Source organism: Staurois parvus, unplaced genomic scaffold (genome assembly GCF_062004578.1).
Source record: "Staurois parvus isolate SC_StPar_1 unplaced genomic scaffold, SC_StPar_1.0 ptg000096l, whole genome shotgun sequence".
Lineage (NCBI taxonomy): Eukaryota > Metazoa > Chordata > Amphibia > Anura > Ranidae > Staurois > Staurois parvus.
The window spans coordinates 3,457,529-3,482,212 of NW_028317892.1; the positions used below are offsets into that span (position 1 = coordinate 3,457,529).

The window sequence follows — 24,684 nt, forward strand, 5'->3', positions numbered from 1 at the left end:
TTTTGCGGTGTGTATGTATGTGTGTTTATAATATATAACTTATGTACAGCGTTTCGGTGGTTCCTGATAAAATACAAAATTTTACAGTGTGCTCTAATATACAATTGTTGTGCAGATTAGCAAAAAGTTTGTTGTAAACGTACATCATAATGTTGTAAATAAAGCATTATGTACATCTTTTACTTTGTTTCAGTTTTAATGCTTGGTAATCGGCATATGGTATTGCACTGATTTATTATGTTTTCTTAAACAGATGCAGAATTTAATGCCTCAATTAACCTTTTTTTTTTTTTTTTTTTCTGTGAGACATTTAGATTTTTATGCAGGAGAATTTTAGGTGAGAAAATGCAGGAACTTTTTAAGTACAGCAGTTTACTTCCCTTGTAGCAATTAGGACTACCAGGAAGGGTTAATGACTTCCATTTTACTCTGTAACACCGTTAATGGACATATCAGTGAATGACACCAAAATGGCAGAGCTTAACCCATTGTATTCCTGCAGACAGCTGTAAACTGGCCGATCCTCAAGAGCTGGTGTGTTGCTGCGTCCTTTCGTCTCACTGCTCCCGCTGCTGGCTTCACACTGCAAATTCTTCCTTACAGTTTTATTTATTCATCCCTTCTGCTGTCTGAGCGAGGAATGCTCCTACATTCCTTATTTACGTTGTAAGCATTTGATGTGCATTGATATGCATGTTTTTTGCTAAATTAGTATTAGACGTTTAGAAGTAATATACTGTCCTCAAGGATACCACTTAAAAACCCCCTTTGCTTTACAGTTTGATTTTAGAATTGCATGATTGTATCATTGTTTATCCTAGTTGCTCATTAGAGTTGAGACAGTGCAGACATGCACAGGTTTTCCTGATTTAAGATGTTTTTAGATTTTTTTTTTTTTTTGCTCTTTTACAAATTGTTTATTACCGTACTTGACAAGACTTGCAGTCATGTCAGGCTCCAGTCTTCACTTTGTATTTCCTGCATCTTTTCTTCATTGTGGTCACCATGGGCACATCCACCACCACTTACTGTGTTTTGGTATTAGAAAAGCCAAAGTTTTGTGTTAGGGATGCATCAAGCATTCTATAGTTTTTGTGTGTGTGTGTGTGTGTGTGTGTGTGTGTGTATGTGTGTATATATATATATATGTGTGTGTGTGTGTGTGTGTGTGTGTGTGTGTGTGTATCTCGGCAAGACATACTTTTGCAATGCAAAGTTTTACTACTTTCTGCACGTTTTATATTTATTTATGAATATAAATATATATGGGGCAGCACAGTGGCTAAATGGTTAGCACTTCCGCCTGGCAGTACTAGGGTCGTTGGTTCGAATCCCAGCCACGGCACCACCTGCCTGGAGTTTGCATGTTCTCCCTGTGCCTGCGTGGGTTTCCTCCGGGTACTCTGGTTTCCTCTCACACTCCAAAGACATGCTGGTAGGTGAATTGGATCCTGTCTAAATTGGCCCTAGTACGTGTATGTATGAATGAATGTGAGTTTAGGGACCTTAGATTATACACTCCTTGAGGGTTAGGGACTGATGTGAATGTACAATATATATGTAAAAAGCGCTGTGTAAATTGACTATATAAGTACCTGAAATAAATATATATATCTGCTCCTAAACTTTGACGTTCTGAAATATTTTAGGATATTTTACCTTGCACAATTGTAGAAGGAAAAAAAACTGTTTAGAGTAACGTCTATGAAGATTTGGTGATGCTTAGATTTGTCTGATGAGGGTGCCATGGAAGGTTTACTCTGGTGTATTTGAAGTCCCTTTTGATCTCTAGCAGTGTTTTTAACTGCTTGCTGCCCAAGCCTATTCTGACACTTCTCACATAAATTTATTATTATTTTTTTTTAATCTTTAACCTCCAAACACGGGTGGGTAGAGGGGTGGTGCAGAGGTGCTTATATTTTTTCTTTTTTTTTTTTTTTTTCTTTTTTACACTAAGATTTTTTTTTTCAATCACTTTTATTACCATTGCAATAGATTAACAAAGTCCCTTGTGATAGCACGGGATGTGACAGGTTCTCTTTACTGTGACCCCAGATCTCTCCTCTGCCTTAATAGCATCTGGTCAAACCAAGATCAGTCAGATACTGACCAAAACCGAAAGTGATAAAATCCTTGTCGCTTCTGTTCTCTTAGACCATAGAGATGATCAGGGACACGCCGATCCTCAGTCTAGTCAGCCGGTGGAACCAATGGCTTTCAGTCATGGGTTCCCTGGTGGGACAGGAGAGCCTAGAAAGGTGGTAGGAGGGAAGGACAATCCCCTTCCACCACATGTAAAAGCGATCCAGTGGCAAATTAGACGCTCAGATCGCTTTTACTTGATTCAGCCTTGCCAGCTAAAAAAAAAGGTGCCAGGATCCAAGTCTGCGGCTATAGCCCTGGTATAAACACTTCAACCAGAGAACGTACAGGTATGTCCTTGTGGGGAAAGTGGTTAAAACTGTGAAGGCAAGCTTTATAACCTGCTAACCTCAGGGACTCTATAATTAATCAAGTAGGTGACACTTATTTCCTGGTTCATTAACTTAGCTTCCTGTATCACTACCTCCAGCTTGTTCATTGGACAATGAATCCTCATCGTGACTTATGTCCAGTTGGCACGAAGCTGATGCAAGAAGCAGTAAATGTGAATTAGGCGGTCGGTAATAAAATGATCTTCCTGGCCCTACAGAATTACAAATCCCTTGTTACATAAAATGGTGAATGTGTCATTCAGGGAAGGGGGTGGGGCAAAGGGTAGTTGGTGCTAAGATGTTTCTTGTAGCCACCAGTCACTTACCTGTTGACTGGAATAATCTATTTAAACTTAATTTTTCTTAAGTGGAACAAAAATTCCTAGTTTTCAAAAATCCACCATAGTGTTATGAATTTTATACATAGTATATAAGTTTATTATTTGCCATTTCTGGTTCATTTAGCTGCTATTTGGGAATGCTAAATGTTACAATGATTGTTTTGGCCATCAGTGGTCATATTTTGTTACTTTTTGGATTTTTTGGATAATGGTCATAAATGTTGAAAAATTTCTGTTTCTGCTCTGAAGGAATAACTGTTTGACCAAGTCTTTTGCGCTTTTGCATACTGGTTCTAAATAGGAATGACTGGATCATATTATAATCACGAAGTTCCTTGGTCTTTACTGAGCAGAGAGTAGTGACTGTCCGTTACCGCTGGATATATTGTATAGCAGAAAATACAATTTTTTTTTTTTCTTTTTTCAAAATCATCCTTTCTTTTTGTTTTATAATGCAAAAAGTAAAACATGCAGAGGTGATTAAATACTACCAAAAGAAAGCTCTTTGTGGGGAAAAAAATTACACGAATTTCATTTATGTACAGCGTTGACTGTACAATTGTCAGTTACAATAATGCAGCTCCGTATTGCAAAAAATGACCTGGTCAGGAAGGGGAGGATTAAGTGGTTAAATGAAAATCGTACGATCTATCGTTCGAGAAAAAATTTCGTGCTTGTCCTTTTCAAATAGTTTTGAGTGAAAGCTGTGTACTAACAATCAGATTATTGTATGATCGCTTCACAAGCGGTATTTTTCGTATGATGATCGTGTGTACTAGGCTTTACTTCCAGAAAATTTTCTAAGAGCTCATGTAATTAGGTCACAGAGATTTCTCTGTGCTATGCATTCTGGCCTTCCTGAAAACAGGTCTTGACCAGAACTTGGCTCTAAAAAGCAGGTATTGGCCTTTATCCACTTAGCTTAACTTTTAAAAACCTTTATATTCAAGACGTTTGTGGTGATACCTCACGTATGTGGTTTGTACACAGTTTACATATGTGGGCATGGCCTACATATGCGATCACCACTATGTGCAAGCACGGGGAGACAGGAGCACTTTAAACTTTTTATTTATTTATTTTTTTGCACTGTCCCTTAAAAAAAATTTTTAAGTCACTTTTATTCTTATCACAAGAAATGCATACATACCTTGTGATATAAATAATTAGTGACAGATCCTCTTTATGGAGAGATATGGGGTCAATAAGACCCCACATCTCTCCTCTACAATGTAAAACATTGGATCAAAAAAAAAGCATTGATCTAGTGCTTTAAAAAAAAAAAAAATGGCTGGAACGAGAAGTGACATCGCTCCGATCCTCCAAGGGCATAGAGATGAGTGGTGGCCATCTTTCCTTCACTCATCTCTATGCCTAGCGCCGGGATCAATGGTTTCTCAGGTAAGGCTGAGAATTACCGAGGGGCGGGGTTTTTTCCGCACCTGTATCGGTGCTTTTTTCATTTTTGGCCAATGGGCGAAAGGGGTGTTTTCGGCCGAAACGTGTCGGCAACCGAAATTTTGATGCATCCTTACTTGCATCTCTTTCCTGTACAGCCTTTCTTCGTAATTCACAACAAGGTTGTTTTGTGCCCAGGACCATCCTTTCTTATAAGGTAATTTTGGCGTTCTACCTCCAATGAGGACATTGTACTGCCATCCTTATGCCCTGCTCCAAAGATATTGTCCTTCTATTACCTGGATATAGTCTGAGCCATTAGAGTATACCTCCAAGCTACTGCTTCCATGAGACAAATTGAATACCCTGTTTGTTCTCTGCTTGGGACATCACCCTGCTTCAAAATCCACCTTTCCACAGCGGATAAGGCACCTGATTGCAAGAGCTTACACTCCTAAAGTGGTTGGGGGGGTTAGGATGCTGGCAAACTACCCCGGCAGAGGAAGTCTGGGGCTACTCTAAAACACCACAGAGTAGGTAAGTATGAGATGTTGTTTTAATAACCACTTTTAAAGCTTTGCAATCACTTTTATGCAAAAACATCCTCCTGCGCGGTTAATGCACCCATTTCACCAGATCGATGGGAGTATTGATTGCTTGGGGTAGTCACATGCCATATCAACGTGTCCTGTATGCTATGTTTAAGGTAAAAAGTGACTTTGACTTGTTTGTAAATTCCAGATCTTGGCGTACAGGACACTAGCACAAAACCGATGATTCACAGAGTGGGGTAGTATTATAGGGAAGGTGCCATGGGGGGGGGGGGGGGGGGTGTCCTCAAATGCTTGCCAGTGTCCAGGCACTTGGAGGTACACGCCTATATCCCATGGTGTTTGAATATATTGCCTGTGTCCTGTACTGTACTCCCAACAATCAAAGATTTGGAACGTATGGGTAAGTCAAAATTCCTGTTATTAAATTTGTTCTTGGGCTGCAGGGAGTGTCTTGACCCTGGAGTCTACATATCTTGAAAGAAAACTGTCAGATAAACATTTTAGCTGCTAATGCTGACCTCTTCCTCTGAAAATCTGTTGTGGTGAACCATTGTGTTAGTACTGTGAGTGACAGACCTAGAACTGTTATCCGATACTGAAGTCTGCCATGGCATAGATGTAGAGAGCCTCACATACAGCTCCTGACACTTACAGAGGACCACACAATAGCAGTTTTATGGGCTGTAATGCACCTCAGAGCCTGAAACTTTTAATCCTGCTGTACTTTTTTAAAAAAAAATTTTTATCACAGCACATAGTGAAGAAATAAAGGGAGTAAAACGAGCACAGTCAGTGTCATTGGCAATTAACAACTTACTAGCTCACGCCCTCTTTCTGCCTGATGACTTTGGGCCGGAACTATGTTTCTGCTCTCGGGTGGAGATCACTTCGCCTGATGGTATTTGCTTCATTTCAGTGGATGTGAGAGCCCAGAAGAGTTTTCCTGCTACTGTTTGTTGGACTAAACCCCACCCTTTTTTGAGAGCGCCTCTGTGACAGGGTGCTTTCAATAGAAAAGAGCAACGGTAGTAGGAAGCCCAGTCCAAAAGTTAGGCAAATAAAGTCCTTTGTGCAACTGGTTTCAGACTGTAACTAACAGTTATCAGGTAATATAATAGCAGGCATTTTGAGGTTCCTGCTGTTACAGCGTTGAAAGAATATGGCCCACATTCACATTAAGCGTATTGCACCATTCATATTCAATTTCTGTATATTAAAAATAACTGGATTAAAGTAAAGTCTATTATGTGATGAAGATATTTTTTTTTGTCAAAAGTAAATCATTTCCGGAAAATATATTTTTTTTGATTTACGCTTTTTTTTTTTATGGATGTTGTCTTCAAAATCTTTCTGAAATTGGTACCTGAGGTAACCCATGACTCAGATCTGCTATAGATCTGTATACACAGATCTGCAAGCTGTACCTTTTTCTTTGAGTCCACTGCAGTGCTTCATAATAGGCAAGAAAATTGACAACCTTTGCCAAGATGCACTGCTGCCCCCAGGGATGGGTGTGGTAGTGATTGTGAATACAAGTCTTCCAACAATCACATGACCCATGTTGGTTAACCCCTTCATTAGTAGGCATGTCAATGTCTTATATATTTTGCCACACACAAATGAAAACGGTGTAACAGATTGTGGCACTCTTTTTCAAAATGATTTGGTCATTCAGGATTACTTAATGTGATAAGTGCTTCTAAGAAAATTTCAGGGCTAGATATGTGCCAGTCTATGGGACCCTGTAATAGTATTTTCTAAATCTGTGTGTCGGTTAAGGCCCCATTCACACTTCATGATTTGGAATTGTGGACAGAATCACCGTAATTTCTGTCCGTGATTCCAAATCGTGGCAGTCACCGCAAAGCACGCAATGCTTCTCAAACGCGATGTAATGCTGCAATTGTCACGTGACAGGATCATGCAGCAAACTGTGCCTTTTTGAAAATCGCTAGAAGCTTGTCATTCAAAGAGGAGCACGATATTCTTTTTGGGTGACAAATGTGCATCGGGCAGCCCATTCAAGTGAATAAGCCAGCCCTATGTGACATGCAGAATTCCATGAAAATTGCGGAACACTCATTCCTACTATATGATATATGAATGTGGAAAGGCAGTTATGCATAACGAATAAGATTCTCTGACATTGTAATGATAGGTAATGGGAAAAATTGGATTTCTTTATCATACATCACGAGACACAGCAGGCTATTCATGAGTGTGGGTTATAGGCCACCTATAGGTGAATGGACACTGGCCGACCAATCGGAGAGGAGGTCCTCCCCTATATATCCCCTCCTATACAGGAAATACCTAAGTTTTCTCGCCAGTGTCTGTAAGGTGGAAGGTCACTGAAAGTGTTGCTGTGCTCTTGGAGCATACCTGAAAATCCAGAACAGTTTCATTAGAGAATCAAGGACTTTAATTGGATCCATTCAGAAGCTTATGAGCTAAAATGGATGGTACTGGAGCCTGGATAAGGAGAAAAATTCTCAGTTTTGCCTGCAATGCAGCCTTACGGCGCTGGACTCCGCACTGATGGAACCCTGCGCAACTTTAAATCTGACCAAGGCACTTCCAGCGGGGTGCTATACGGGTCCAAGGCAGTAGCCCCTCAGCATAGTGACTTGACGGTCTGTATGACAATGCCCGCCGTGATGGGTGAAGGTTGTTGCCTGACGGACGTCTGGGACCTGTGGCAGGAATAGTAAAACTTTTTTGTTTGTTTTTTTTTTTGTTTTGTTATTTTTCTCTCTATAAGAGAAACAAAGCTCTAAATTGGAGGGAAAAGGAGAGGTGTTGTGACTGTGAGTTTCCACCAGGGGGAGTACTCACTGTTCCCGGGATGTGCTTGCTCTTTTTGTTTCGGCCACTAGAAGTGCAGCCAGAAATGGAAGTCGGCAATATTGGTCTATCTGGAGGCCAGGACACTTGTGTGCTGCTAAGAAATATCTTGTGGTCAGGACACAGAGTGGGCTATTCAGTAGGGGCATGTGAGTACTTCCCTCAGGGTAAAGCGTGGACCAGTCAGTCAGGAGCCGCCCTTGGTGGCTCATAAGGCAGCCTTTGCATTGAGTGTTTTTTCAGCACACTACTTGCATAGCTGTATCATTGTGATCTGTGTTGCTAGTTGAGTTGCACAATTTTGCGTTATCTGACGTAATGTCTTCCAGAAAGCGGAGTGGGGGGATATGCAGCAGGAAAGGCACTAATGTACCACCGCCAGGTCCTGAGGAACCTAGCCGAAGGTCCGCTGTAATATTCTCTCCCAACAGGCCAGAAGCAACTGGGCAGTATGAGCCACTGCATCTGTCTGGCATTGTGGCTACTACTGGGGCTTCTGCCTCAGTAACCAAGGATGATCTTGCTTCAGCCTTAGCGGGTTTAGAAGATGAGATCACTGGGATGATTACATCAGTTTCTCAGGGGACTAAGAAGCAGGATAGATCCCCATCACTAGAACCACCAATCCTGGAGCATGAATGGGTGGAGCCTGAGGAAGAGTTAGAGGATGGTCAGGCAGTATAATTTCTGTCTGAGAAGTCACAGCCTGAGGAGACGCAGGAGGTCTCTGCCTCCCAGTTTCACAGATTTTTAGTCCAGGACCTCACTGATATGGTATGGTCTGGATTCAGGCTACCACCGATTAAAAAAAAAAACAAAAAAAAAACAAAAAAAACCTCTGTGGTTTCTTATTCTTTCCTGTGCTCTTTGTAGCCTTCACAGAGTACACATACCTTTCCGGTGCATCCTCTTCTGGAGCAAATTATGTATGCTGACTGGGATCACCCAGACAGGGTTTTTGTTCCACCATAGAAGTTTGTTTTATACCCCATAAAACAAAATTTAGGAAATGGGGGTTGCCTGTAGTGGATGCAGCTGTTTCATCCCTGAATAAATCTTTCTTGTCCTGTGGATAATGTACAGGTTTTCAAGGACCCATCAGATAAGAGGCTGGAGTCTCTTCTTAAGGCCTTCTTCTCCCTGGCAGGTTCTACCACCCACCAGCTGTGGCAGCTATTGGCATTTGCCAGAGTCTTTCTGACCATGTCAAGTATTGGATTGGAAGACCAGTGCAGGGGGAATGCTTGGCCAAAGATTTGGAGGATGCTTCGTGTGCTTTTTGTTTTGTGGTTGATGCTCTTAAAGATTCAATTCAGCAAATTTCTCACTTGGCCCCCTTATCAGTGCACATGCGCAAGGTTTTGTGGGTGAAGAGTTGGTCAGCAGTCTAAGAGGAAATCCAAACGCCCTTCTTTTAAGTTGTCAGGTGTTTCAGGCCCTCCACTACAAGGCAGTCATTTCGCCACACACAGGTCCCAGCCTTCAGGGGCAGATCTCAGAATCAAAACCCAAGGAGGCCCTGGGTGCAAAAGTGATCTAAGACAGATCCAAAGTTCACCTCCTTTATGAAGGGGCACCCCCACTTGTTCAGGTGGGGGGAAGGCTTTTGAATTTTGTGGCCGCATGGAGGGCTCTAATCAAAGACAAATGGGTCATTTCCACGATTTCCCTGGGGTACAGACTAAAATTTCAGGCATCTTCCTTTCCCCAGTTTCTAAGATCAATTGAACCAACGAATCCAGAAAAAAGAAGAGCTTTTTTCAGGCACTCGATTGCCTATTGGCTCAAGGGGTAATCATGGCGGTTCCAGCGGAAGAAAAGTTTCAGGGGTTTATTCAAAGCTGTTTACAGTGCCAAAACCAAATGGGGATGTAAGGCCCATTTTGGACCTCAAGGGGCTAAATCAGTTCCTATATGACCGTTCCTTTCGTATGAAATGGGTTCGGTCAGTAGTGGCCTCCCTACAGGAGGGAGATTTTTTTTTTTGTCATCCATAGACATCAAGGACGCATACCTGCATGTATCGATTGTCATTCCTCACCAAAGATTTCTGCGGTTTGCTGCAGGAGCTCAGCATTTCCAGTTCATAGCACTACCGTTTGGGCTGGCCATGGCTCCCAAAGTTTTCAAAAAAATCTTGCTCTGGTGTTGGGGCTTCTCAGAACTCTGGGAGTATCGGTCACAAGTTATCTAGACTATCTCTTACTCAGAAATCGGTCTGTGCCAGATCTGAAGCAGGATGTGGTTCTTATGATGCAGATCCTGGAACAGCTGGGCTGGGTGCCTAACCTGCAGAAGTTGGCCCTGGAACCAGTGCAAAGCCTGGAGTTTTTGGGGATTGTCCTAGACCCTGTTCAGGGAAATGTTGTGCCCTAAGGAACAAGGTTTGCAGTTTGAAGGCCAGGAGGGTATCCTTCAATTCGCCTCTGTATGAGGTTACTGGGGTAGATAGTATCCTCATTCGAGTCTATTCCCTATGCTCAATTCCACTCCAGACCGCTCCAAAGGTATATTCTGTTTGGAAAAGAGATTCCGGCCCTGGGGTACTGCATATCTCTGTCTCCAGAGGTGCAGCAGAGCCTGAATTGGTGGTTGATAACTCTGTTTGGAAAAGGGAAGATCCTTTCGGCCAGTGTTGTGGAAGTTGGTATCCACTGATGCAAGCCTTTCAGATTGGGGGGCCGTTCTGGAGGAGGCCACAGTTCAGGGAACATGGCTTCGGGAGGGAGCGTTCGATTCTGTCATCTCCATCATGTTGGGTGATAGGAAGTTTCTAGGAACATTTTTTTACAGAACCTGGAAGGCTTACATTGCCTGGTTTGAGGTTCACAAAAGGCACCCATGAAAATATGTGTTAAGATTCTGTCGTTTCTTGAAACAGGGTTGCAGAAGAATTTGGCTGTTGGTACCATTTAAGGGCTGCGGTAAATGACCAACAGTCTCTGAGGCGTATAGTACACCCTGTGTAGGAATATATTTCTGTAGGCCCTCGGTCCAGTCCTCAGATAAATTGGGGACATCTCTCTTCCAGGCAAGGCAGGTCCGCAACATGGTAACGGTGCCCCTACAGGTCAACCTTAGATAGAAAATAGAGGTCTATCCATAGTATGCGTCTTCAGGAGCTTCTCAACCAAGTGGGAAGCCAGGGTTATGGGAGCAGGGAACTGTGCGCTTACCTCGTGTCTCAGTTGTAGATATCTGAAGTAAATCCAGGGAGGAAGGCAAAAACAACGTAGCATTAGCTATTTTTTTTTCTAGAGACCCATTGCATCTCACTCTTTGAGCCGCACTTCTTCTTCTTTTTTTTTTTTTTTTTTTTTTAACAAGGAGTGGTGTGTATGGCCTCCTGTCAGGTTGCCTTTGTGTCCTTGGGTCCTGAACTTGGTTTTGGAGGTTTTGCAAAAGCCACCATTTGAACCTATTGGAGAGATTCCACTGGTCCTGTTGACTTGTAAGGTGTTGTTTCTAGTGGCAATCACTTCTGCGAGAAGGGTGTCTGAGCTGGCAGCTCTATTTTGCAGAGAGCCGTTTCTGGTTTTGCATATTAAGGCGGTGTTGCGACCTCATCTGTGCTTTTTACCAAAGGTGGTTTCTAGTTTTCATCTCAATCAGGACATTGTTCTGCCTTCATTCTTTCCTAGGCCTCAGTAAGAGACATCTCTGCGTACCTTCGATGTGGTTCGTGCTGTAAGGGTCTTCTTGAAGGTGACAGCCCAGGTCAGGAGGTCAGATGCTCTATTTGTGCTGCCAGAGGGGCCTAGGAAGGGGCAAGCAGCATCCAAGGTGACTGTTTCTCATTGGATCCACCAACTTACCTTTCAAGCCATTACCAATTTACCAATCAAGTCCCACCCTTTCGGGTGAAGGCACACTCCAGCAGGAGTGTGGGGGCATCTTGTGCAATCAGGCGTCAGTGGCTCAGGTTTGCAAGGTCTCTACATGGTTTTCGGTTCACACATTCACAAGATTCTACCAGGTGGATGTCAGAGCCGCAGAGGATTCTGCCTTTGACCGCAGTGTTTACGGACAGCTGAGTAGGTCCTGAGGGATTATCGACCATGGCTATCATGGTATTGCCCTCCCCTCAAATTTCTTATTGCTTTGGGGCATCCAACATAGTTATGAGTAGCATGCTCTGTGATGTACGGTAAAGAAAATTTTGATTTTTTTTTTTTCTACATACTTACCTGTAAAATCCATTTCCTGGAGTAAATCACAGGAGACTAAGGTCTCACCGCTCTTATTGGAATGTCATTGCTTGCTACAAAAACTGAGGTACTTCCTGAATAGGAGGGGTTATATAGGGGAGGACTTCCCCTCTGATTGGTCGGGCAGTGTCCATTCACCTCTAGGTGGCTTATACCCCACATAGTCATGAATAGCCTGCTCTATGTCCCGAGATGTACTCCAAGAAATGGATTTTACAGGTAAGTATGTAGAAAAAAAAAAGTTGTTTCAGGTTTGATTTGCTTAAGGTCAAAGCTGACCTTACACAGGGGATCTTTTTTTGATGGCAAGTAACAATATATGTACACTTGACTGTTCCTAAAATAGATGCACAGGATCTCCATAATAGTGTTGTATATCTCTTGGAAGTTCCCTGGGGCGTCCTATATGCTTAAGCACACTAGTGTGGCTTTGAAATTGCTCTACTTCAGTGCGATTTCTGCCTCTGATTTCACTGTGGCTTGCGACTTCATTTAACAGGTCAATGTAAGTTATTATTATACAGGGCTTATATAGCGCCGATAGTTTGCTCAGCGCTTTACATTATAGAGGGAGACAGTACAGTAACAATACAGTTCAATACAAGTGGCATTAGAGGGCCTTGCTCCTTGAAGCTTACAATCTAGGAGGGAGGGGATAGTGGTACAAGAGGTAATTAGCTGTGGGGGATGGAGTGGTAGGAAGAGTAAAGGATTCCAGTATTAGCTGGGGTCTGGGTAGGCTTCCCTGAAGAGATGGGTTTTCAGAATGCGCCTAAAAGTGAGCAGAGTAGGTGATAGCCTTATAGATTGGGGTAGGGAGTTCCAGAGGATGGGTGAAGACCTTGAGAAATCCTGGAGACTGGCATGGGAGGAGGAGACAAGGGAGCTAGAGAGTAGGAGGTCTTGCGAGGAGCGGAGAGTACGGTTTGGGTGTATTTAGAGACAAGGTTGGTGATGTAATTTGGGGCAGTGTTATGAACGGCTTTGTACGTCAGTGTAAGTGTTTTAAATTTTATCCGTTGGGCAATTGGGAGCCAGTGGAGGGATTGGCAGAGAGGGGTGGCAGATACAGAGCAGTTAGTAAAGTGAATGAGTCTGGCAGCAGCATTCATGATGGACTGGAGTGGGGATAGCCTGCGATGAGGTAGGCCAGTGAGGAGGGAGTTACAGTAGTCAAGGCATGATTATAATAAGGGAGTGAATGAGTTGCTTAGTTGCAAGTTTGCATAGTTTCCTTGCAAGTTGCAATGAAATCAGAAAAAAGTAGTGCAAGAATCTTTTTCAAAGATGCTGCGACAAATGTCATGGCGATTTGGAAGGTTCCATTGCCGGCAATGGGGTTGTGACCTGTCATGTGTTTTTTGGAACTTTTAAATCGCATGACAAATCGCACAGTGTGAACCAGGGCTAGAAGCTGGGTAGACCCATTTGCAGAACTCACTGCCAATGCTCTAAGGATTTCCTCATGAGGTCTCCCTAAATCCCCCCCCCCCCCCCCCATTATGTTTCAATTCTGAGAGCAGCAAAGAAGGAAATTGGTACTGACTTTTGCTGCTGGGACCACTGATATCGGACTGGTGGTATGCTAGTAATGGAGACAGATTGTCAAACAAATCTGCTAAGATCACTCCTCTCTTCTCAATTGAACCCTCAGATACTGCTAGTTTCAGAAGTCAATATATTGAAAAACCTGCTGGATGAATGACATACTGGAAAAGCTGAATTCCTTTTGGAATTTTACAATATCAATGTCTTGAACATCCTAAAAACTCCTGTCTTACATGCAGAACCAATAACTTGTTAAAATTGGGTCACAGACCTGTATCCAGATTAGGACTTCAACTCTTTGTAAATCTACTATTTAGCTTTTTGATTTCGAAAGTATTGATGCAAGAGACAGCCAGGCAGCTAGCATTTTTTTCAGCAGTAGGTTAGCAACAAAACCTTCAGGATTTCAGTGCAGGTCTACTTAAAAAAAAAAAAAAAAAAAAAAAAAAACTCCACCTGCCTTTTGCTTGTGATGTAATTTTTTTTTCCTTTTACGAGATTCAAATGAGATGCCTATCTATGCAAAAAATATTACAGAAATGTTTATGTATATCTGTTTTTTTTTTTTTTTTTTTTTTTTTTTTTTTTTTGTAGGTTGTCCTTTAGTTGTGTTGGTGTAATATAAAACTGTCATTGGCAACTTATTGTCCCTCTTTAAGAGTGATGCTCTCTTGGACTCTGTACAGGAATGCTAGAAGCAGCAGGCCAGCCTTGTAGGGAAGGGGGGGGGGGGTTGGAGGGAGGCTGGTGTCAGTGTCACTGCAAGGGGTTAACGCCACTTGCAGTTCTCTTGTCTGGAACCAGTTCAGGCTGGTTTTCCAGAAAGTGCTTTTGTGTCTCCAGCAGCATCCTGGGAAAATGAGGTCACGTGGGGACTTGATGTCACAACGTAATACCACCTGGGGTCTGTTATCCCCTTTTCAAAACTGCAGTTCAAATCTGGTCTGGAATGAAGTGTAAAACCCAGATCTGGGAAGAAGGGTAGATTCTGTAAACAAGATGTCTGTATCAGTCTGTGACAAACTTTGGTCCTGAAGGTAAATGTGACTAGTGAGATATGTGAAACAACCACAAATTACTAGATCGGCAGCTCATGTACCTTAAAATCCCTGCTATACACGCTGTGACTTTATTACCTGCTTAATCGTTGTGCAACTCAGTCTAAACAAACCGGCAGGCAATCGGATATGCATGATTTCCCTTCTGATAGATTTGGACTCTATTTTGGTTGAATTTGATTAAACCGAGTCATTCAGCCCGGAGAGAAATTGTTAATCCTCGCTTCTGACCTATCTGTTCTTGATGTTATACTCCTACCTGCACAAACCACAGCGGTTACAATTGTATCTTCTAAAAACAAACTTTTTCAATAAAAGTATCAAAAGGAAATTTGTTAATCCTTTTGCATCAGTCAGCAGCATTGAGATGCTTTTTGTTTGTGAATTTTATGTTTTGATCAAATAATGAGATTGCATAGGGAAAATAGAGATGTGTTCATTATATGATTGTATCTTTCAGTCACTGACCAAATATATTTCCTTGCTTGTGTGTCTCAACTGAATGGGTTGTCTACTATAGCTCAATTATTCCTATGGGAAGAGATAATTTGTGTGTGGCCAAAATTATGTAACCCCAATTCTGCAAATTATTAATATAATTATTTTTTAATTCTTAAATATAATCCTTTTTGATTTCTTTTTAACTCCGTGTGTGTGTGTATGTGTGTATGTGTGTATGTGTGTATGTGTGTGTGTGTGTGTGTGTGTGTGTGTGTGTGTGTGTGTGTATGTATGTATGTATGTATGTATGTATATATATATATATATATATATGTGTGTGTAAAACGCATTTTAATTTGTTATTGAAAGGACACTCACCGATCCATCCTTGCTTTATTTTGTTGAGAAAGCACCCTCGAGCATTTCTAGCTATGGCCATCTTGCGTAAGGGCAGATGATTCATGTAACATTTACTTCCTGGAATCCATCTGCCATTAGCTCAGGCGTGCAGGCAAGATTGAATGCTTGGCTGAGAGTACCCCTCCTCTAGATGAAAATAAAAAAGCCCTGGGATGTATGACGTGTTTTTGCCCTAGGCCAGAAACCAGCAACGTATGAATGATTTTTGCCAAAAATGATCTCATAATGTAAGTCTGTATTGTAGTAATTCATATGTATGGTATTTATTTGCAGACCATCACTATGGCAGATGAAACATGCCGGACACGTAGCCAGAAAAGGGCTTTGGAACGAGAGGTGACACAAAATGACATAGACAATAAGAAAATAAAACTGGAGAAAGGACTTATAGATGGGGATCTTATGATGAAGACGGACTCTGGCAAAGTTCCTGGCCTTCTGAAAAGTGGGGAGGTGAAAGCAACTATAAAAGTGGAGGTACCAACGGGCGATGAACCAATGGATATGAGCACCTCAAAAAGGTATTTTCAGAACACTATAGAGATCAGTTTATGTAGTCTACTGTGACCAAAGTGACCTGTTGAAGGATAAGTTCACTTTTGGGATCATGTTAACATGTTCCTGCTCCTGCAGCTGCCGCCCGTGCCCCCCTCCCTGTGACAGAAGTAGAAGTACGGGGAGACGTTCCCTGTACTAGCTGTCCGTTTTCAAAAACAGCGTAGCTATGCTCGACTCCGCCCATACGGCCACTTCATTCATTCATTCCCATCGTTCTGTGAATGAATGGACTACCAGAACGCTGTGAGTGCTGTGGTAGATCATGAAGTCTTCCTATCACTAAGTATCGGCTTGCCCGTACAGGATGTACGGGCAAGCAGATACTCTGACAGATCTGCAGGCGACCTGCATGACACCAGCGATCTCATTACTGGTGTAATGCTTTACAGGCTCCTGACACACAAAAATAATAAATGCACATTTTTTTACCTGCAAAAAAGTGTGCATTTATTTTTTTGTGAAGAGGTGAACTTATCATTTAACATGTTCTGGAAACTGTTTTTCAGTTCTGTTCAGTTGTGTACTTTGTGGTAAGCTGTGAAGACAACCTTTTAGGTGTTATAGGTCTGTTCCTTTTGATGTATACACTCTTTTCTAAGTAGTTTGAAGGATGTACAGATTATTTTAGCAGACAGAGGTAGCGTGCTCTTTCACATATATGTGGATTGGATGTGGTTTGAACTGCATCCAGTCTGCATGAGGTGATAAAACATTGCTTCCTATGGTGCCTGTTCATATATGTCCGGTCCACTGGCGGTGCGGATTCAGTGCCGTTTTAAAGAGTCATGTCCGATTTCTGTGCTGGGCGGTCCGATTCAGCTGCGGATTACAGGCTATTGACATCTATGGGAACCTTTTTCTAAACTGGATATTTGTGAACAGGATAACCCTGAGCGCTAATCCTGTCCTGAACCTGATATAAACCTGATGTGAACCTGTGAACAACTACTGTATTGATTGGCTGTGAAACCTGAGCTTCAGTCTACACCAGGGGTGGGCAAACTTTTTGACTTGAGGGCCGCAATGGGTTCATATATTGGACCCGGGGGCCAGACCAAGAGTAGATGAATGATGTGTATGTGTCATCCATAGTAAGTATAGTAATATTCCCCCATAGTAAGCATAGTAATTCATCCCCCATATAGTAATTTATCCCCCCATATAGTAATTTATCCCCCCATATAGTAATTCATCCCCCCTATAGTAATTCATCCCCCCTATAGTAATTCATCCCCCCTATAGTAATTCATCCCCCCTATAGTAATTCATTCCCCCTATAGTAATTCATCCCCCCTATAGTAATTCATCCCCCCTATAGTAATTCATTCCCCCATATAGTAATTCATTCCCCATATTAAGTCCCCAAGTCCCCCCTGTGTCAATTCACTTACCTTTCCTCTCGCCGTGTCCCGCGCCGTTCCGTTGTAGCATGAAAACCTGTCTCCTGAGGATCTGTCCCCCTCGACGCATCTGCGCATGTGCCAGTTTCAGGCATTAGGAGCCGATCGGCGATCTCCGGCACATGCGCAGATACGTTGAGGGGGACAGATCCTCATAGGAGACAGATTTCATGCTACACCGGTCTTCAGGGCGGACTGTGAGAGGAGCCTAGCTCCGCGGGCCGGATTAAAAGGTCCGCCGGGCCGTAGTTTGCCCATTGCTGGTCTACACCATACGTGTGAATCTGCTCTAAACACTGTTTACAGCAAGCCAAAAGACTTGTGGCTTGCACATGGTTAGAGTAATGGTGTGTGTGTGCGTGTGTGTGTGTGTGTATATACAGTCATGGCCGAAATTGTTGGCACCCTTGATATTTCTCCAGGAAATCATGTATTTCTCACGAAACGTATTGCATTAACACATGTTTTGCTATACACATGTTTATTCCCTTTGTGTGTATTGGGACAAAACAAAAAAAGGGAGGAAAGAAAGCAAATTCGACATAATGTCACACAAACCTCCAAAAATGGGCTGGACAAAAGTATTGGCACCCTTTCACAACTGCGGATAAATAAGAATGTTACAAGCATGTGATGCTCCTGTAAACTCACCTGGGGCAAGTAACAGGTGTGGGCAATATAGAAATCACACCTGAAAGCAGATAAAAAGGAGAGACGTTCACTTAACCTTTGCATTGTGTGTCTGTCTGTGCCACACTAAGCATGGACAACAGAAAGAGGAGACGAGAACTGTCTGAGGACCTGAGAACCAAAATTGTGGCAAAATATCAACAATCTCAAGGTTACAAGTCCATCTCCAGAGAACTAGATTTGCCTTTGTCCACAGTGCGCAACATTATCAAGAAGTTTGCAACCCATGGCACTGTAGCTAATCTCCCTGGTCGTGGACGGATGAGGAAAATTGATGAAAGATTGCAACGCAGAATAGTCCGGATGGTGGATAAGCAGCCCCAAACATGTTCCAAAGACATTCAAGCTGTCCTGCAGGCTCAGGGAGCATCAGTGTCAGCGCGAACTATCCGTCGACATTTAAATGAAATGAAACGCTATGGCAGGAGACCCAGGAGGACCCCACTGCTGACACAGAGACATAAAAAAGCAAGACTACAGTTTGCCAAAATGTACTTGAGTAAGCCAAAAGCCTTCTGGGAAAACGTCTTGTGGACAGATGAGACCAAGATAGAGCTTTTCGGTAAAGCACATCATTCTACTGTTTACCGAAAACGGAATGAGGCCTACAAAGAACAAAACACAGTACCTACGGTAAAATATGGTGGAGGTTCAATGATGTTTTGGGGTTGTTTTGCTGCCTCTGGCACTGGGTGCCTTGACTGTGTGCAAGGCATCATGAAATCTGAGGATTACCAAAGGATTTTGGGTCGCACTGTAGGGCCCAGTGTCAGAAAGCTGGGTTTGCGTCCAAGATCCTGGGTCTTCCAGCAGGACAATGACCCCAAACATACGTCAAAAAGCACTCAGAAATGGATGGCAAAGAAGCGCTGGAGAGTTCTGAAGTGGCCAGCAATGAGCCCAGATCTAAATCCCATTGAACACCTGTGGAGAGATCTTAAAATTGCTGTTGGGAAAAGGTGTCCTTCCAATAAGAGAGACCTGGAGCTGTTTGCAAAGGAAGAGTGGTCCAAAATTCCGGGTGAGAGGTGTCAGAAGCTTATTGATGGTTATAGGAAGCGACTGATTTCAGTTATGTTTTCCAAAGGGTGTGCAACCAAATATTAAGTTAAGGGTGCCAATACTTTTGTCCAGCCCATTTTTGGGGTTTTGTGTGACATTATGTCATATTTGCTTTTCTGCCTCTGTTTTATATTTGTTCCAATACATACAAAGGGAATAAACATGTGTATAGCAAAACATGTGTTAATGCAATACCTTTTTTGTGTGAAATACTTGATTTTCAGGAAAAATATCAAGGGTGCCAACAATTTCGGCCATGACTGTATGTATGTGTGTATATATGTATGTGTGTATGTATGTATGTATATATATATATATATATATATATATATATATATATATGTATATATATGTATGTATATATATATATATATATATATATATATATATATACTGTGTATATTAAATTACTTTATGTAACTATGCTTGATTCAGCAATTAAGTTTTGAAGCTCCAGAGCAAAATTTTGACATAATCGTACCTTACATAACTTATCTTTTCTGTGCTAACCTAACCTGGAAGCATTGGGCACTTTCTGGTTGAGCATTTTTGGAGCACTAACTGGATATGGGGATCAGGGACTCTGTCCCGGATCTGCATTAGCCTAAGGCAAAGTGGACATCAGGGTGTTATTTAAATCCCTACTACCTCTTTGAAGAGTACTTGTAACCACATTCCAGCCTGACTGGTCACAGCTCTGATGTCAACCCATACAATGCAAGATTAGCAGGTGGCTGTAGATGGTCCGCTCACATTACAAAGCGTCAAATGACAGAGGAGAGTGTCGACCCTTGAAAGAGTGGAGAAAAAGATAAATATCTCCTTATTCATCATCCCCTAGGCAAAACTGTGTTCCCTCTCCCCAGAATGCAGTTTTAATGATTGTTGGCTATGCTACTTTCCATACTTTTACAGCCAAGCTTTTGATATAGAAAATTTGTGATTGCTCCATGCAAGTGGGGGTGCGATTTAGCTGGGAGAGTTAGCAGCCTCCCATTGCTTTCATTTTGCTGCCTATGTCGCAGCTAGTTGTGGAAACCCCCCGTTGGATTTCTTGCATATAATTTTGGGCAGGGTGCATTCACAAGTGTGAATGTACCCTGACTGACTTTGTCATGAATAGCTAGTTTTTTTTGGGTTTTTTTCTATTTGCGGAGGGGAATGAAATGAATTGGAACTCTGCAAACTTTTCATTTAGTGCCCATTCAGACTTTGATGCCCTGGTGCATTGTCAATGCTCATTTTTTACGTGTTGTAACATGCATTGTGTTAAAGTAGCCCATTCACATAGGCTGGTGGTACACCAAAACATCCACTAAAATTGACATGCACCATTTTTGGCAGGACAGTGCAGTGCATGTCAATTTTAGTGGATGTTTTGGTGCACCACCAGCCTATGTGAATGGGCTACTTTAACACAATGCATGTTACAACACGTAAAAAATGAGCATTGACAATGCACCAGGGCATCAAAGTCTGAATACAGTGCACTGCAACACATTTTAAAGCTGCATTTTCTTGGAGTGTTGTGATTCAATTCAAAATGAATTGGACTGGACTGCAGTGCACTAATCCACGTAACGTGCATTGTGGTAATGCATGGCACACTGCAGTAGACTGGTGTGAATAGAGCCCAAGTCTTCTGGTTAGCCACTTCCAAAGCAATTCATGTGCTGTCAGGCGTTTTGGCTCCTGTCATTGGAAAATCTGAGTGGTAAAATAGGATACTATCAAGTTTTTGGTGTGGTTTTTTTTTTTTTTTTTCCCAGTAATGCTTGGCAGCTGGCTCATAGAACGTGGTTATCTCCATACCAGCATGCAGGATTAAAGCCATGTTACCTGAGATATTAAACAGCCTCCTCATTTCTCATGTCAGACTGAAGAGCTGTTGGTTACTATGGTCCCTAGGCAAGGTGCTTATAATTAAATGATCTCTTCACTGCAGTAGAAATGGATTCTGTGGCAGGTGAATCCATGTAAAAATGCTGCATTTTTTTTTGTGTATGTCATCTTTGGGTTTCTTCATGCTTTACAAAGTAACTTTTTTTTTTTTTTTTTTTTCTTCATGGTTTTTGATGCGGAACTGCAGCTATTTTTTCACTTTAGGGAAGAGTGGAAAAATGTTATAACTCAGTTGGTTTTACAGATGACACGTGTACATTACAACCTGACAAATTGGACCACAGCAGTAAATGTATGTGCATTAACCACTTGCCCTCGGGAAGATTTACCCCCTTTAATAACCAGGCCATTTTTCTTCTGTTCTGCACTGCGCTAGTTCAACTTTTAATTGCATGGTCATGCAAGGCTGTACCTAAATGAAATTTTTGTCTTTTTCACACAAAGAGCTTTCTTTTGGTGATTTTATTTCACAAAAAATAAAAAAAAACAGTGGAGATCAACTGAAAAAAGACTGGAAAATTTTCTTCTTTTGGTTATAACAAATATCCAGTAAACTACGTTTCATACATTTGGTCCAAAATGTAATCTGCTACATGTCTTTGGTAAAAAAAAAAAAAAAAAATCCCAATACACGTATATTAATTGGTTTGTGTGAAAGTTATAGCGTCTACAAACTATGGTGCGTGTGTATATACAGGTGAAATTCAAAAAATTAGAATATTGTGCAAAAGTTGAAACTAATATATGAGATAGACTCATTACATGCAAAGCAAGATAGTTCAAGCCATGATTTGTCATAATTGTGATGATTATGGCTTACAGCTCATGAAAACCCCAAATCCACAATCTCAGAAAATTAGAATATTGTGAAAAAATGCAATATTCTAGGCTCCGTGTCCCACTCTAATCAGCTAATTAAGCCATAACACCTACAAAGGGTTCCTGAGCCTTTAAATCAGTGGTTCTCAACCTTTCTAATGCCGCGACCCCTTAATACAGTTCCTCATGTTGTGGTGACCCCCAACCATAAAAATATTTTCATTGCTACTTCATAACTGTAATTTTGCAGTGGGAGGAGTAGTGCCATGTCATTGGTGTCAGTGGAAGGAGTAGTGCCCCATCACTGATGTCAGTGGGATGAATAGTGCCCCATCGTTGGTGTCAGTGGGAGGAGTAGTGCCCCATCGTTGGTGTCAGTGGGAGGAGTAGTGCCCCATCGTTGGTGTCAGTGGGGGGAGTAGTGCCCCATCGTTGGTGTCAGTGGGAGGAGTAGTGCTCCATCACTGGTGTCAGTGGGAGGAATAGTGCCACATCATTGGTGTCAGTGGGAGGAATAGTGCCCCATCATTGGTGTCAGTGGGCGGAGTAGTGCCCCATCATTGGTGTCAGTGGGGGGAGTAGTGCCCCATCATTGGTGTCAGTGGGGGGAGTAGTGCCCCATCATTGGTGTCAGTGGGGGAGTAGTGCCCCATCACTGGTGTCAGTGGGGGGAGTAGTGCCCCATCACTGGTGTCAGTGGGGGGAGTAGTGCCCCATCACTGGTGTCAGTGGGGGGAGTAGTGCCCCATCACTGGTGTCAGTGGGGGGAGTAGTGCCCCATCACTGGTGTCAGTGGGGGGAGTAGTGCCCCATCACTGGTGTCAGTGGGAGGAATAGTCCCACATCATTGGTGTCAGTGGGAGGAATAGTGCCCCATCATTGGTGTCAGTGGGAGGAATAGTGCCCCATCATTGGTGTCAGTGTGGTGGAGGGGAGAATAGTGCCCCATCATTGGGGTCAGGGGGGGGGGGGGAAATAGTGTCCCATCGTTGGTGTCAGTGGGGGGAGGAATAGTGCCCCATCATTGGTGTCAGTGGGAGGAATAGTGCCCCATCATTGATGTCAGTGTGGTGGAGGGGAGAATAGTGCCCCATCATTGGGGTCAGGGGAGGGGGGGGGGAATAGTGCCCCATCGTTGGTGTCAGTGGGGGGAAGAATAGTGCCCCATCGTTGGTGTCAGTGGGGGGAGGAATACTGCCCCATCGTTGGTGTCAGTGGGGGGAGGAATACTGCCCCATCGTTGGTGTCAGTGGGGGGAGGAATACTGCCCCATCGTTGGTGTCAGTGGGGGGAGGAATACTGCCCCATCGTTGGTGTCAGTGGGGGGAGGAATACTGCCCCATCGTTGGTGTCAGTGGGGGGAGGAATACTGCCCCATCGTTGGTGTCAGTGGGGGGAGGAATACTGCCCCATCGTTGGTGTCAGTGGGGGGAGGAATACTGCCCCATCGTTGGTGTCAGTGGGGGGAGGAATACTGCCCCATCGTTGGTGTCAGTGGGGGGAGGAATAGTGCCCCATCGTTGGTGTCAGTGGGGGGAGGAATAGTGCCCCATCGTTGGTGTCAGTGGGGGGAGGAATAGTGCCCCATCGTTGGTGTCAGTGGGGGGAGGAATAGTGCCCCATCGTTGGTGTCAGTGGGGGGAGTAGTGCCCCATCACTGTTGTCAGTGGGGGGAGTAGTGCCCCATCACTGTTGTCAGTGGGGGGAGTAGTGCCCCATCACTGTTGTCAGTGGGGGGAGTAGTGCCCCATCACTGGTGTCAGTGGGGGGGAGGAATAGTGCCACATCGTTGGTGTCAGTGGGGGGAGGAATAGTGCCACATCGTTGGTGTCAGTGGGGGGAGGAATAGTGCCCCATCGTTGGTGTCAGTGGGGGGAGGAATAGTGCCCCATCGTTGGTGTCAGTGGGGGGAGGAATAGTGCCCCATCGTTGGTGTCAGTGGGGGGAGGAATAGTGCCCCATCGTTGGTGTCAGTGGGGGGAGGAATAGTGCCCCATCGTTGGTGTCAGTGGGGGGAGGAATAGTGCCCCATCGTTGGTATTAGTGACACAAATGATGGGGCACTATTCCTCCCACTGACACCAATGATACTTACCTTGCTGACCCCTGCTCCAGCCTGGGCTCGCTCTCTCACTTACCTGTCAGCTGTCTTCCTTCTCTGGCCGCTCTCCTCTTCACTCGCTCCCTCGGTCTTCTTTGATGTCCGCGCGCTGCCGCTTGGCTCCTCCTCTCCAAGCTCCACCTCCTCGCCGGTGATTGGCCGCCTGTGTGCCTCTCCTGAGCTACAGTTCCGGTGGCCAATCAGCGGCGAGGAGGCGGAGCTGCTGAGCGATCTTGGAGGTGTGGCCGGGTGACAGCAGCGTATCATCCCGCCCACACATCGCCGGAGACTGCAGCGGTGTCTCGGTTCCTAAGACCATCGGAAATATGTGTTTTCCGATGGTCTTAGGCGACCCCTGGGAAATGGTCGTTCGACCCCCAAAGGGGTCGCGACCCCCAGGTTGAGAACCGCTGCTTTAAATGGTCTCTCAGTCTGGTTCAGTTGGAATCACAATCATGGGAAAGACTGCTGACCTGACAGTTGTGCAGAAAACCATCATTGACACCCTCCATGAGGAGGAAAAGCCTCAAAAGGTAATTGCAAAAGAAGTTGGATGTTCCCAAAGTGCTGTATCAAAGCACATCAATAGAAAGTTATGTGGAAGGGAAAAGTGTGGAAGAAAAAGGTGCCCAAGCAGCAGGGATGACCGCAGCCTGGAGAAGATTGTCAGGAAAGGCCATTCAAAAGTGTTGGGGACTTTCACAAGGAGTGGACTGAGGCTGGAGTCAGTGTATCAAGAGCCACCACACACAGACGGATCCTGGACATGGGCTTCAAATGTCGTATTCCTCTTGTCAAGCCGCTACTGAACAACAAACGTCAGATGCATCTTATCTGGCCTTCCCTTCCTTGTGCAGACGAGCTTT

General features: G+C 43.6%; 1 protein-coding gene across 6 annotated transcripts in view; it reads left to right on the plus strand.

The window, feature by feature from the left end:
- GATAD2A (GATA zinc finger domain containing 2A) overlaps nt 1-24,684 on the plus strand; it is a 112,357-nt gene that overhangs the window by 70,156 nt on the left and 17,517 nt on the right. For all 6 annotated transcript variants that reach the window (XM_089670832.1, XM_089670834.1, XM_089670831.1 and 3 more), the window contains one exon: nt 15,560-15,807. In XM_089670832.1, the coding sequence (XP_089526958.1) occupies nt 15,569-15,807 (239 nt within the window). In that variant the 5' untranslated portion in view covers nt 15,560-15,568. Of the gene's footprint in view, nt 1-15,559; nt 15,808-24,684 lie in introns of those variants that run through there.